We start from the raw sequence: 14,315 nt of genomic DNA on the forward strand, positions 1-14,315 counted from the left end.
CTGCCAAAATGACCTATAATATGTTGTAAATTATGTTTAGGTTGTAGTACAACCAGAATTGGTTTGAATGTTGAGTTTGGTGAGTGTTAAAAGTGATCCTTGATGTGTATGCAAGAATTGCAATAAGACAGTTTGAGTTTTAGGCCTATAACTTTAAGTGTGTGGCTCCAATTGGTATGAGACCAATTGGAGGTGAAACTAGGCACAAAATGTGCCAACTTTTATGAAGGAAGCTTGCCAAAATTCTACTTACAAGGTAGCTTGAAAAATGACCAAATCCGGATTAAGTGCAATTGAGGCCTGAAAATTGACCATTTGGGCAGCAGTTAGTATTTAGGCCATAACTCACTCAAAACAAGTCTAATTGACCTGAAATTTTTACCATGAATAGTTAAGACCCATATCTACAAGTCTTATGAAGACATCAAAGCCCAAAAATGATCATAAGCAAGTCAAACAGCTTGCACAAGTTCGGGTCCAAAAACTGGCCGAACCAAAAATGACTTAAAGTGACCTAAAGTGACCAATTTTGATGCATTTTGACCACCAATAGTAAAATGACCATAACTTGGCCTACATAACTCAGAATGATCTGAAATTTTGCCCCGCGTGCAATAAGACATAGATCTACAAGTTTGTAGTTTTGACCGAAACTCGAAAACCGAGGAAACTAGGTCATCTGGCTAGGTCAAACTAGTATCCCGGAATCCAACAAATTACAAGAAAATGCAGTATACACGAAAATAAACTTGGTAACATGTACCAACCCTAAAAGACTATCGAATGTGACATATTGGTAACCTTAAAACCTAATTTACCTAGAACGCATCGAGGGTCGATATATTAGGTTGATTAAGCAAATAATAGCATTCAGTGAATTACTTATCAAGCATTATCGTTAGAGACAGTTTAATTAAGTACTGAAACACTTCAAATTGTGTTTCTCAGTTAGCAAAGACTCAGGGAAAGGGAAGGAAATACTGAGTCAAGGCCAGGAGAGCGATTATCGAGGTTTGTGCACAACAGTTATTTCTTTTGAATTTTTCAATTGAAATAAATTATGACTATTTGTATATTATTGTTTTCAATTATGGAAATGTGTTTGAATGGATACTTATTGCTTGAAAAGCATTGTAAATAGTTTGAAATTGTGGAAAAATTGATTTAGTGTGATTTATGAAAATTTGAAGTTAATTATGAATTGTGTTGCCATTTTGTGAATGAATTTATGACTTTAGAAATTTATTGGATTCTCACGAATCATTTGAATAAAATGTTTGGAATTGATTTTGTGTTCACACTTAGCATGACAGTATCATATCATTCCTTCTCCATTTATGGGGTTGTGATCGGTTATTTTCCTTCTCCATTTATGGAGTCGTGATTATTTATTTTTCTCCCTCTCTGGTTTACCAGTTGAGGTGATCGGATGAGTACTCATTATATAGCTAGCTCCCTTCCTCATTGATTTCGAGTAGTGGGGTTGTGATTGCTTTGTCGTGGTGTACAACGCGGCATTGATCGGAAATTTGTGTCATGGCTTAAGTTGTGAATAAATTGGCAACACTGTGTTCTTAAATTATTCGACTAAATTGTGTTATTATGAGCTTTGATAATTTGTGAAATGGAGTTTAAATTCTTATTGACATTCACTGTCTTTTGAATTTAACTACGTTTTGATTACTGAGATTTATTGTGATATTGTGTTAAATTCCTTATGACATTCATTGTCTTGAATTTAACTATTGTTTACATATCCATCATTTATATGATTTATGAACTGTGATTTAAAGTTGTATTTGGTTAATGTTGTGCACCACTGAGACATTGTCTCAGCGATAGCTTTTCATTGCTGTCGCAGGTAGACAGATTGACAGAGCAACAGACTAGGCTGCTAGTACATTTAGCGAGAAATCATCGAATATATTGAGTATACCACATTTTGCATTTTGTACTGTAATGTATGTTCACTGTATGTATATATTGTTCTTGATTTTGAGCAGTTGTAAATTAAAATTGTACATTGAAGTTGTAAAGTAAATTATGAGATATTTTGACTTGTAAAATTTGTATTATATTTCTTGTATCTCAGTTTTTGAGAAATCACTGTGGATTTGAGTTGAGATTTGGAAATATATTGAAGTGCTTTTTACAGGTTTTCTGAAGAACTGTTTTATCCAAAATACAGATGGCACTCTGCCAAAATTTTTACAGAAATTCCAAATAATTTAAATGTGTTAGTTCTGTCACTTCAGTTCAAAAGGGTTTTTAACACCTGTAAATAGTGCTCACCACTGTAAAAGAAGTCAGAAAAGTTTTAAAATCCCTTGTAGTGTATTTAATGGGTTATCAGTAGACGAAGTTCGTAATTCATTAGGTATACTACGGGATCATGTTATGCCTTACAGAGGGTTAGGGTGTGACATGTTTTAGTGGTATCAGAGCTACTTTTTAAATTCTGTTTTCACCTGTAATTTGAATATTCTTTCTTCATAGTACAACTGCTCAATATCATTGTTTGATACATACAGTACATTACATTATAAATATGCACTAACGGGAGGAAATCTCCTTGTGTTATTTGTTCTGGAGATCTAAAATCCTCGCATTTCCATGGAAGAGGGTGATCGTTCAGTCGATAAATCTATTGAGGCTGAGGTGCAAGGGGATGCCCCAAGCCTACACAATGTCAGTGGTTCAGCAGCACCAGCCCCTGCGATACCGCAGTTTCCTGCTCAGTTCGCTCAGCAGATGGCTGCAATGTTCCAACAAATGGCTGGTAATGTGCCTACTTAAGTCCCAATACAGACACCAGTGGTACAACCACCCAGCAGAGGTAGAGGCAGGGGTGGAGGTAGCCCAGCAGACAGCCAAAGCACAGTGAAACATTCAAAGCAAGATAGTGCTCCAGTCAGAATCTATGCAATGAGACAGAGAGAAGAGGCTGAGACATCTGATGTTGTGGCTGGTACCTTCTCAACTTTTAATCAAGATGTGTTTGTATTATTTGATCCGGGTTCTACCCATTCTTATATGAGTGCTAGCATCATTGATTGCATTACTGTTCCATGTACAAAAATGGACTTTGAGGTGCTAGTAATAAGTCCGCTAGGACAGGAGGTCAAGGTTAATAGAATGTATAGAGATTGTCCTTTGGTGATCCAAGGACACACTTTCCTGTCTGATTTCATTGAAATGCCCTTCAGAGATTATGATATCATCTTGGGCATGGATTGGTTAGCTAGGCATCATGCCATGATTGACTGTAGGCTGAAGACAGTCACTTTTGGTCTCCCTCAGTACAGTGATGTGGTAATACATGGGGAGAGGCAGTTATTGCCATCAAACATCATTTCGGCTGCACTAGCCAGAAAAATGATCAGAAAGGGGTGTGAAGCATACTTGGCACATGTGGTAGACACCCAAGTGGGGAGTCCAGCATTGAAGGACATCCCTACAGTATATGACTTTCCAGATGTGTTTCCTGATGAATTGCCAGGATTACCTCTAGAAAGAGAAGTGCAGTTTGAAATTAATGTTATGCTTGGTGTGGATCCAATCTCCATAACACCATATAGAATGGCACCAGCAGAGTTGAAGGAGTTGAAGGTACAGTTGCAAGAACTACTTGAAAAGGCTTCATCCACCCTAGTGTGTCACCACGAGAGCGCCAGTATTGTTTGTTAAGAAGAAGAATGATACTCTTCGTTTATGTATTGTTTGACCTGGAGTCTGAATGCTTTTATGTTAGTGTTAGAATTATATGTTCTGTTGTTATTCCTTTACAGGGAAATAAATTTTGATGCATTAGTGATTAGTCCTTTAGGATAAGGATTGTGATAATAAGTGAAATTAGTTTTGGAAGAGTTTATCAGCGAAAAGTATTTTCTGACACACCATAAATTATAAAGCTAATTGGCGAGCCTACTTAATGTAAGGCAAGAGGACGTAAAAGTAAGATGCAGTAATGGAATTGCCCTAGATGAGGGCAAGGATGTTACTGTTAGTAATTGCTAATGGATATTGTAATCAGAATAAGTTCGGATATCAGTGAATTCGAAAAGGATAAAAGATAGGAAAGTTTGATCTATTGGAATGTATCGTAGTAACTATGCAATGTTCTTGATGTTTATACTGTAAGCTGCAGATTATAGTACTAACTTGAGATTATTGTGTAAAGCTACATACTACCCGATAGTACACCTAGATGAGAATAGTTGCCAACGGCATCTGTTTTGGTATAGTTATGCCAGGACAGAATTTAATTGTTAGGAATAAGTTTGAAAATCCTAATTAGGGATCTAAAACTCAAAAGTTAGAATATCGAAAGGTTATAATTCAGTACAAAAGGAAGTAAGTTATAGAATATTGACAGATAAAAAGAGTTATGGAAGTAGAGATTTGAACAGTTGATTCATATATAACAAAGAAATATTACGAATGTGAGGAAGACTATGGACTAGAATGGTCAGAGGACCAATGACTAGATAAATGATTCTAACATGACCTCAAGGGTCATTCAAAAAGGAACATGAACCGAAATATTAGACAGCACAATAGTAAGAGGAGATTGGTGTTATCCAAACAAATTAAACGTTGTATTAGATTGTTAAAAGTCTTATACAAATTTGAGGAAAAGAAGATTATACGATCATATAGAAAGGAGAAAATAAACGTATGACTATTGTAAGATGGCTATTGGGTAAAATTTCATGGACGAAATTTATTTTAAGGGGGGGAGAATTGTAACACCCCTAAGTTCGGTAGTGCGTTCTACCGTTCCGGTAACCAGTGTTGTCCGGACAGCTAGGATGCCTAAAAATACACTTCAATATGATTGAGGAGACATAAAATAATGAAATACAAGAAAATAATATACAAGAAAAACAAAGGAAAAATAATAGCAAAGAAATGTAACCAAGTTAAGCGAGCCGAGAACCCTAGCGGTGGGTGATCTTGAGGAAGTCACGGCGTGGACCGTTGACTAGCCCTGGACCGTGGGAAACCCTGAAAAATATTTTTAGGACTTAAAGAGACATCAATTGAAGTATAAATATCATTAGAAATATCAAAGAAAAATTAATAATTAGTACAAAGAAAAGTGAGAAATCGAAAAACGGACAAAACCCGGTGTTACCGAAAAATCGAGAATGCAACCCGAACAGGGGCATTGTGGTCATTTGACACCCCGAGTTGTCTTTTGACCTAAATGTCCATTGAAAATACATGATATTATATTTGGAAAATGTCATGAAAAATTAATTTAGTGGTACCTAATGTAAATAGCAAAAATGGAGTGTAAATGGAGTAATTAACACATTTAAAACATATAATATACTTTAATTGGTGAGTGGACCACTATGGAGTAAATTAAACACAAAAAGGGCAGGTGTAAAGCCACTACACAATCTGCAAACTTCATCTTCTTCATTTGTTTCATCCATGCCGAAATAAACTCCCAAAAAACCTCCATGGCTGAAACTTGAAGGAACCCCATCATCTCCTCCATTTTCACCTCCAAACACCAAAGCTTCTTCATTAATTTTGATCCCCACCTCACAAGGAAGAAGTAGATACCAAAATCAAGAAGTTTAGTGAAGATTTAGCAAGTCCCAACAATAGGTAAGTTTGAGTTTTTAATTGTTGCTTTGATAAAGTTTGTAAGGATGTTATGGGTGTTTGATTTATGGAGAAATTTTTGAGGTTTGATGTTGAATGGGAATGTGTACTTTTGACAGCCATGGAAACACTTTGAAGGTAGTATATTTTTTCTTGTAAATGGTGAATTAAATGATTGATTAAATGTATATTGTGTAGAAAATTGTTTGGGTGATGTATACTTAGTATATGTAAATGTGAAATAAAATTTAAAGCTTGGAAATTAATGGAATGTAAATGTACCATTGTGGCAGTTTGTTAGCTCTTGAAGAATGCTGGAATTCATGCTTGGTTTATGGAATAATGATGTTAATTTGTGATAGGGGTTATGGCAGTTTGAGTCCGTGTATAATGGTGTGAAGTTGGACATGTAAATGAGCATGAATTGGTGATTGAATTGTTGTAAATTGAGTTGGACAAATTCTGCACTTGTTGGTGCACATTGAATGTAATTGTAAGCTGCCAAAATGACCTATAATATGTTGTAAATTATGTTTAGGTTGTAGTACAACCAGAATTAGTTTGAATGTTGAGTTTGGTGAGTGTTAAAAGTGATCCTTGATGTGTATGCAAGAATTACAATAAGGCAGTTTGAGTTTTAGGCCTATAACTTTAAGTGTGTGGATCCAATTGGTATGAGACCAATTGGAGGTGAAACTAGGCACAAAATGTGCCAACTTTCATGAAGGAAGCTTGCCAAAATTCTGCTTACAAGGTAGCTTGAAAAATGACCAAATCCGGATTAAGTGCAATTGAGGCCTGAAAATTGACCATTTGGGCAGCAGTTAGTGTTTAGGCCATAACTCACTCAAAACAGGTCCAATTGACCTGAAATTTTGACCATGAATATTTAAGACCCATATCTACAAGTCTTATGAAGACACCAAAGCCCAGAAATAACCATAAGCAAGTCAAACAGCTTTCACAAGTTCGGGTCGAAAAACTGGCCGAACCTAAAATGACTTAAAGTGACCAATTTTGATGCATTTTGACCAGCAATAGTAAAATGACCATAACTTGGTCTACATAACTCAGAATGATCTGAAATTTTTCCCCGTGTGCAATAAGACATAGATCTACAAGTTTGTAGTTTTGACTGAAACCCGAAAACCGAGGGAACTAGGTCGTTAGACTAGGTCAAACTAGTATTCCGGAATCCAACAAATTGCAAGAAAATGCAGTATACACGAAAATAAACTTGGTAACATGTACCAACCCTAAAAGACTATCGAATGTGACATATTGGTAACCTTAAAACCTAATTTACCTAGAACGTATCGAGGGTCGATATATTAGGTTGATTAAGCAAATAATAGCATTTAGTGAATTACTTATCAAGCATTATCGTTAGAGACAGTTTAATTAAGTACTGAAACACTTCAAATTATGTTTCTCAGTTAGCAAAGACTTAGGAAAAGGGAAGGAAACACTGAGTCAAGGCCAGGAGACAGTTATCAGAGGTTTGTGCACAACAATTATTTCTTTTGAATTTTTCAATTGAAATAAATTATGACTATTTGTATATTATTGTTTTCAATTATGGAAATGTGTTTGAATGGATACTTGTTGCTTGAAAAGCATTGTAAATAGTTTGAAACTGTGAAAAAATTGATTTAGTGTGATTTGTGAAATTTTGAAGTTAATTATGAATTGTGTTGCCATTTTGTGAATGAATTTATGACTTTAGAAATTTATTGGATTCTCACGAATCATTTGAATAAAATGTTTGGAATTGATTTTGTGTTCACACTTAGCATGACAGTATCATATCATTCCTTCTCTATTTATGGGGTTGTGATCGTTTATTTTCCTTCTCCATTTATGGAATCGTGATTATTTATTTTTCTCCCTCTCTGGTTTACCAGTTGAAGTGATCGGATGAGTACTCATTATATAGCTAGCTCCCTTCCTCATTGATTTCGAGTAGTGGGGTCGTGATTGCTTTGTCGTGGTGTACAACACGGCATTGATCAGAAATTTGTGTCAAGGCTTAAGTTGTGAATGAATTGGCAACACTGTGTTCTTAAATTATTCGACTAAATTGTGTTATTATGAGCTTTGATAATTTGTGAAATGGAGTTTAAATTCTTATTGACATTCACTGTATTTTGAATTTAACTACGTTTTGATTACTGAGATTTATTGTGATATTGTATTAAATTCTTTATGACATTCATTGTCTTGAATTTAACTATGGTTTTACGTATCCATCATTTATATGATTTATGAACTGTGATTTAAAGTTATATTTGGTTAATGTTGTGCACCACTGAGACATTGTCTCAGCGATAGCTTTTCATTGCTGTCGCAGGTAGACAGATTGACAGGGCAACAGACTAGGCTGCTAGTACATTTAGCGAGAAATCATCGGGTATATTGAGTATACCACATTTTGCATTTTGTACTGTAATGTATGTTCACTGTATGTATATATTGTTCTTGATTTTGAGCAGTTGTAAATTAAAATTGTACATTAAAGTTGTAAAGTAAATTATGAGATATTTTGACTTGTAAAATTTGTATTATATTTCTTGTATCTCAGTCTTTGAGAAATCACTGTGGATTTGAGTTGAGATTTGGAAATATAGTGAAGTGCTTTTTACAGGTTTTCTGAAGAACTGTTTTATCCAAAATACAGATGGCACTCTGCCAAAATTTTTACAGAAATTCCAAATAATTTAAATGTGTTGGTTCTATCACTTCAGTTCAAAAGGGTTTTTAACACCTATAAATAGTACTCACCACTGTAAAAGAAGTAAGAAAAGTTTTAAAATCCCTTGTAGTGTATTTAATGGGTTATCAGTAGACGAAGTTCGTAATTCATTAGGTATACTACGGGATCATGTTATGCCTTACAGAGGGGTAGGGTGTGACAAATTTAGCTTGATAGTCCATATATGAATTGTTCTCCTGTGTCTCAGGATTACATAAGTTCAAGAATTACTCAATTTGAAGTTTTATAGGGTGAGTTATGCTCAATTAAGTACGTACTGTTCATTTAATCAGTTTCCCATATTCTAGTTTTGCATTGCCAGATTCTAGCCTTAATTGAGGTATCTTCCTGCCATTTTCAAGTCAAGTGTTCTCTATAAAAGTTTAGAATTTTGTCTTAGTTTTCATTTTCCATTGGTTTCACATCAATTGGAGTTATGTAGCTCAAGTTATAAGCAAATAACCTCACTGGATTCAAGCTATTCAAAATTCACCCTTAGGGCACAACATCAATTCACTTAATTTTCCCTCCAAATCTTTAATGTTTCTTAACAAATGCACCTCCAATAGTCATAATATAACCATAAATGCATTAAATATGTTTCCTACTGTGAAAACCCTAATTACATAAAAACCCTAATAGCCATCTTTCAATTTCAATCAAGTTTAATTTCCTAATCATGCTTACTACTTCATTCAAGCCAAGGAATCAAATTAATTGCATCAAAATACAAAAATCCCTAACTCCATAACCTTGATCGAATTTCCCTCTTCACTATCATACCCAATTTCAAGCAATTTCCATCATTTTCCATAACAATTTCTACAATAAAACTTGAATTTATAACTAGCTAAGTTCAATTTACAACTTACCTCACTTTCAATCTTCACAAATCTCCCAAATCACTTTGATTTCTTGTTAGCTTTCTTCAAATCAAGGCTTGATTTAGGGTTTTCTCTTGATTTTCTATGGAAATTGTGGAAGAATTCAAGGGTTTGGAAGCTTGGTTTAAAACAAAAATGGAGGTCTTAGAGAGAGAAGGGTGGACAGCATGAAGGGAAGGAAGAAGAAGATGAATTTGATGAGTGTTTAATAAATTTTGTCTTATTTATAAATATCTCAATTTATTATAATTATAATTATAATTATTACAATTTCCATAATTTCTCATATGTCCCTCATTAATTTTTATACTTCTTTTCATTAATTAAATTCCATTCTAATGCATCAATCCTACTTACTTTAAGTGACATGTAGATCAAAAGTTAACTCTTCAAGTAAATTGATCAAAATGTCCTTTATCGAGTTATAGTCCATTTTTTTTTTAATAATACCAATTAAGTTCATAATTCGATGGTCACTTCGATTTTTATTTTATTTATCTCAATTAATTTTTATTTTATTTTTAATTCTCAAATTGAATTTGAATAATACTATTTATAGGTCAAAATTAGCACTATTCAGAGCTCAAAATTTTCGGGACGCTACATCTTGATCTCCTAAAGTATCTATATCAGGGCTTTATGTGAGCGGAAGTTCCTAGAGCTTCAAGGTATTAAATGTGCTCAGTCAGCTATTTAATATCCTAGTCAACCAGAGTTCACTTGGGATAACAAGACACTTGAGTTGGGTCCTTTAGTACTAATGGATGTACTTAGGTTTCCTAAGGGAATTAGTAAAGCTGTATGTGAAGGGTCATGGTTGTAAAAAAAACGGACCATGGGTGTGTTGGGCTTGGCCTTCCCCCTTTAAAGGCCCAATCAAAATTCTATGATCATCCATGATGTCTCAATTCTGACACTGAGATTGTGATCGTTTCCTAAAATAAATGGCTTGATTTGAAGGGAAATATATTTTCCTTATATCAAAAATAATAAAGCCAAAACCTACATATATATTAAAATCATTTATAGAATTGAGAACTTTTGGGATTAAATTTCAGTCGAAAATCAATTAAAATAATTTTTATAATTTTTTTTTATTTTATTACTTTAAAAAGAGGAAAATGAGAAACTATGCAAACATTACAAATTTATTCTGTGTCCTTACACGCAAATTGACATGAAATCTAAAGAGTAACTATATATACGTTAGATTCAAAGACTTTAGCCTCTGGCCCTTGAAGAGCTTTAACCTTCAACTTAAACCTAAGATTCTGCAACAAAAAATAATAGTAACAACAATTAAGGCAAAAATAAATGATTTTTCATCAAAGTGAAAAAAATGTTAGCGGCAACTTTGAGAAGAAGAGAAGAGGCAAATGCATCAAATGACAAGTGATTGACACATGGAAAATTTTGGCATAGAAAGGTTTAATTATCCTTTACTTTGGAATAGGAGTTGTAAAAATAACTCATTTTATCCCCCTCAAAACATGCGGCCGTAGTTAGCTTAGGGCACATAACTTTCAACCAAAGAACTGCACGAGGAAGAGAAATGCAACAAAAAAAAGTAGTTGTAATTTTGAATCTCACTTCACCTTTGGACCGAGTCTTCGCTTCTCGAACCGTTCAAAATCACACCAAAAGAGAAGCAAAGAAAGTGAAAAGAAAAGAAAAAGTGAAAGAAAAAGTAGTGAACAGGGATAAGCTCCATGCTTTGTTTTGGCCCTAGGCTTGAGCGGAGGTAGAAAGAGAGAGAGACTATCAATTCAAGACAATTATTGCATCTTTTAAGTAAAATAGCCTTCCGAATGCTAAGACATTTCAATTACTAGATTAAAAGTAATTTTTAATAATGTTGTCCAATCTAATGTTTATTTTATGGTAATAAAATATCATGAGTTCAAATCTTGCAAATTTTTATATAACATAAATACAAAATTCCAATATTTTGCGAATTATTTGCTAACATGAGTATGAAAATCAGACTTCATTGAATTTTTTTTTTTTTTTTACAGTAGGAGTCCATTTATTTATGAAAAACAATTATTTGTTTAAAAACTATAACTTTTATTTTTCAATAAAAAATTATAAAAATGTATTCACCTATAAATAATAGAATATAATTCTCTAATTAAGAATTCTAAAATTATTTACATCTTTCACGATTAAAAAAATTATTATAAAATATATTTAAAAAATTATTTTACTTTTTTAAAATTTTTTGTTATATGTCATTTTTTTACTATGATTAATTTTTTTTATCATTATAAATTAATATTTTTAAAAATTATATTTAATTTTAGTTGTAAAAAGTTATAGTATAATTTTGATTGTAGAAAAATTTATTTTTTTTTTTAAAAAAAGTTAGAAATGGAATTTTTTTTATCCCTAGAAGAAAGAATTTTATTATAAAGAAAAATATAGAAAATAATTTAAAGTTATTTTTCTAAATCTTATTTAAAATTTAAAAAGTTAAAATTATTTTTTTAATTTTTTATTTTAAAAATTGGTACTCTGTTTTTTTTTAATTTTTTTAAATAATTTCCAGAAAACTTCTCAAATTTTTCACAAGTAAAACTTAAGTCATGATTTTAACTTGAAACTTCATTCATCATCTTAAAAATTACTATAATATAAATGAAAATCAAAATTCATTAGTTTATGTTGGTGTGATATCTATTAATTCTGAAGAATTGGGCTTGGGACCATCATATCAATCATGCATGATTCCAGCAATTATTGTGTACAATTTTACATTACCATTGCACCATTCAAGGAGGGGAAAACATTATGTTTCGACTAAAGAGCAACTTTAGCTAATGGGCAAATACTTTAGTTGGGGAGCACAAAGCAACTTTGAAAGGAGAAAAATCAATCCAACAAAAGGACGATATCTGAATACTATAATGTTACAAGCCCCTACTAATAACGTACGGATACTAGAACCTTTCTTGGACTCTGTTCCATTTTTTTTTTTCTCTTTTTTCCTTGAAAACTACAGCCCTATCCACGATCCTTCTTATCCTTCACAAAATATGATTAAGCAAGGCACACCCACATATCCCAAAACTTCAATCCTTCTAATAGTTTTCGTTCTGATTCTTGCAAAACCAATGAATCCTTGGAACCCTGATGTATAGTATAATAGATGATGCTTATTAAGTATATAGCGTATGCCTAGTTGAGAAATCAAGGGACGATCAACAAAATTTATATCAAAGTAATAATCACTCCACAAACTCCACAATATAAATATATGTGCACTCAAGAGTACCAAATCAGCCTCAGTCTCAGCCTCTGGCCATGCCAATTACAACAATTTCTGCTGAGAATATACACCTGATTTATATCTGATATATATCTTGTCTTGCACATAGTTCAAAGACTTTCAGTGATTCAGGATCGACCAGGTGGTTGCCGAGATTGAGATGCTCTCCTGAATAAACACACAAAAGAAGATATAAATATGAGAGAGAGAGAGAGAAAGAACTTAATATAGATAAAAATCCTGAATGATGATGCAGAGACTTCATCCAATTAAGCAAATAAATTAATATCTTATTCAAAGGACAAAATACAATATATGATAATTGTTGGTTACAATTACAGAACAAGGCATTTTATTCAATACTAAAACTGAATTAAAAGGCAAAAAAAGGGTTTGAGACCTATAGGAAAGAAAATGTTGCAAAATTTATTGAAGCTTATGTATAGGAGGGGGAAAAAAGGAGCTATATATGTTCCCTACACAAATGTAAGTGGTCTAGTACTTCCCCCAATGTCTTTCCTATTTCTTCCTCATAAAAATAAGAGAAAGATTGGTATTTTAAAGAAGCTTTTGTTAAAGAGCAACAATATCATCAGCTTACATTTATCAAAAAATATATATATATCATCAGCTTGCATGCATCTCAAATATGAGGTCATGAGTTATGATCTCTCTTTTACATGTCCAGAAATCATATTATATTGAAAAGGATACATAAATATGTTTTTCCTTTTCAACCCACCATCACACAGCCCTGCAAACCCACCCACCCCCACCCCCCCCTTCCAAAAAAAAAAAAAAGAAAAAAAGGGAGAAAGAAAAAGGATTTTATTTTCTTTTATTCTTAATGTGTAGAGCAATGCAGTTCACAACCAGGGTAAAAACTGAGATTGATAAAAAGATTGGTTGTATTTTCAATACAATTGTCATTAGCCAATTATCACATTTATAGGTTCACATAAAATTATAGTTCAAAATCCTTCAATGTGGCTTAAAAAATAAGTATTATGAGGTAGAACACCATTGTGAAGTTGAGGAATAAGAGTACCTGTTATGAATGGGATCAGGTCCATTAGGCACTCTTCTCTTGATCACATAATTGAGATCCAAGTCCTTATGACGAGGATGCCTTCCTCTTCCAATCAATATTGAATGCTCGAAAGTTCCAGTTGAAACAACTGTAGCTCTTCTTGTCATTCTTGTAGCATGGTTAGCCGAAATTCCAACACATAAGAACCAAATAACCCCCACAAACAAAATAGCTCCCAATAGAGCCCTCAAAGCTCTTCTGCCACTCCCCATGTTTTTGTACCCTCTTTGCACTAACACTTTACAACACAGAATAACTGCTCACCATTCAGAATGTAGACTAATGGGGAAATCAAGAATAAAACCATGCTGGTTTTAAGTGGATGAATGAAGCTCGACAGAACGCAGAAAAAAGAAAGGAAGGGGAAGCAAAGTAAGGCAAGAAAAGTATTTTCCTGGCCCTTAACTTGGCGGGTAAGAGGTGAGCGCAGTTGTATTTAAAAGAATGTAAAGCAAAACTATGTGTGTGTGTGTATGAGAGAGAGAGAGAGAGAGAGAGAGAGAGAGAGAGAGAGAGAGAGATAAAAATAAAATAGATTGATTACACTTAATAGAATGGGTCCTCCAGGCAAGCTCCCACTCTTTGCTTTGTTTTGTGCATGTTTCTTCATGCAGTAAACAAAGGGGACCTCACTAACTCTTATGTTTCCTTGGCATAAAAGATATAGGGGCTTGCGCACATCCACAACAATAAGGATGAAGT

At 33.4% G+C, this 14,315-nt stretch overlaps 1 protein-coding gene across 1 annotated transcript; it reads right to left on the reverse strand.

The window, feature by feature from the left end:
• Positions 1 to 12,004: 12,004 nt before the first annotated feature.
• Positions 12,005 to 14,069, reverse strand: LOC110640247 (CLAVATA3/ESR (CLE)-related protein 25). Its single transcript, XM_021791483.2, has 2 exons — positions 13,572 to 14,069; positions 12,005 to 12,691 (listed from the first exon to the last, which is right to left on the reverse strand). The coding sequence occupies exons 1-2, from the start codon at positions 13,823 to 13,825 to the stop codon at positions 12,652 to 12,654; spliced, it is 294 nt and encodes a 97-aa protein (XP_021647175.2). The 5' UTR covers positions 13,826 to 14,069; the 3' UTR covers positions 12,005 to 12,651.
• Positions 14,070 to 14,315: the final 246 nt, after the last annotated feature.

The sequence above is a fragment of the Hevea brasiliensis genome, chromosome 15, assembly GCF_030052815.1.
Source record: "Hevea brasiliensis isolate MT/VB/25A 57/8 chromosome 15, ASM3005281v1, whole genome shotgun sequence".
Taxonomy (NCBI): Eukaryota; Viridiplantae; Streptophyta; class Magnoliopsida; order Malpighiales; family Euphorbiaceae; genus Hevea; species Hevea brasiliensis.

What these genes read in the sequence shown, in the direction of transcription:
- LOC110640247 (XM_021791483.2), bottom strand. Translation starts at nt 13,825, where the DNA reads ATGGGGAGTGGCAGAAGAGCTTTGAGGGCTCTATTGGGAGCTATTTTG. An exon ending in CCTGATCCCATTCATAACAG is followed by an intron (nt 12,692 to 13,571) that starts GTACTCTTATTC and finishes GTGTTTATTCAG; the next exon opens with GAGAGCATCTCAATCTCGGC.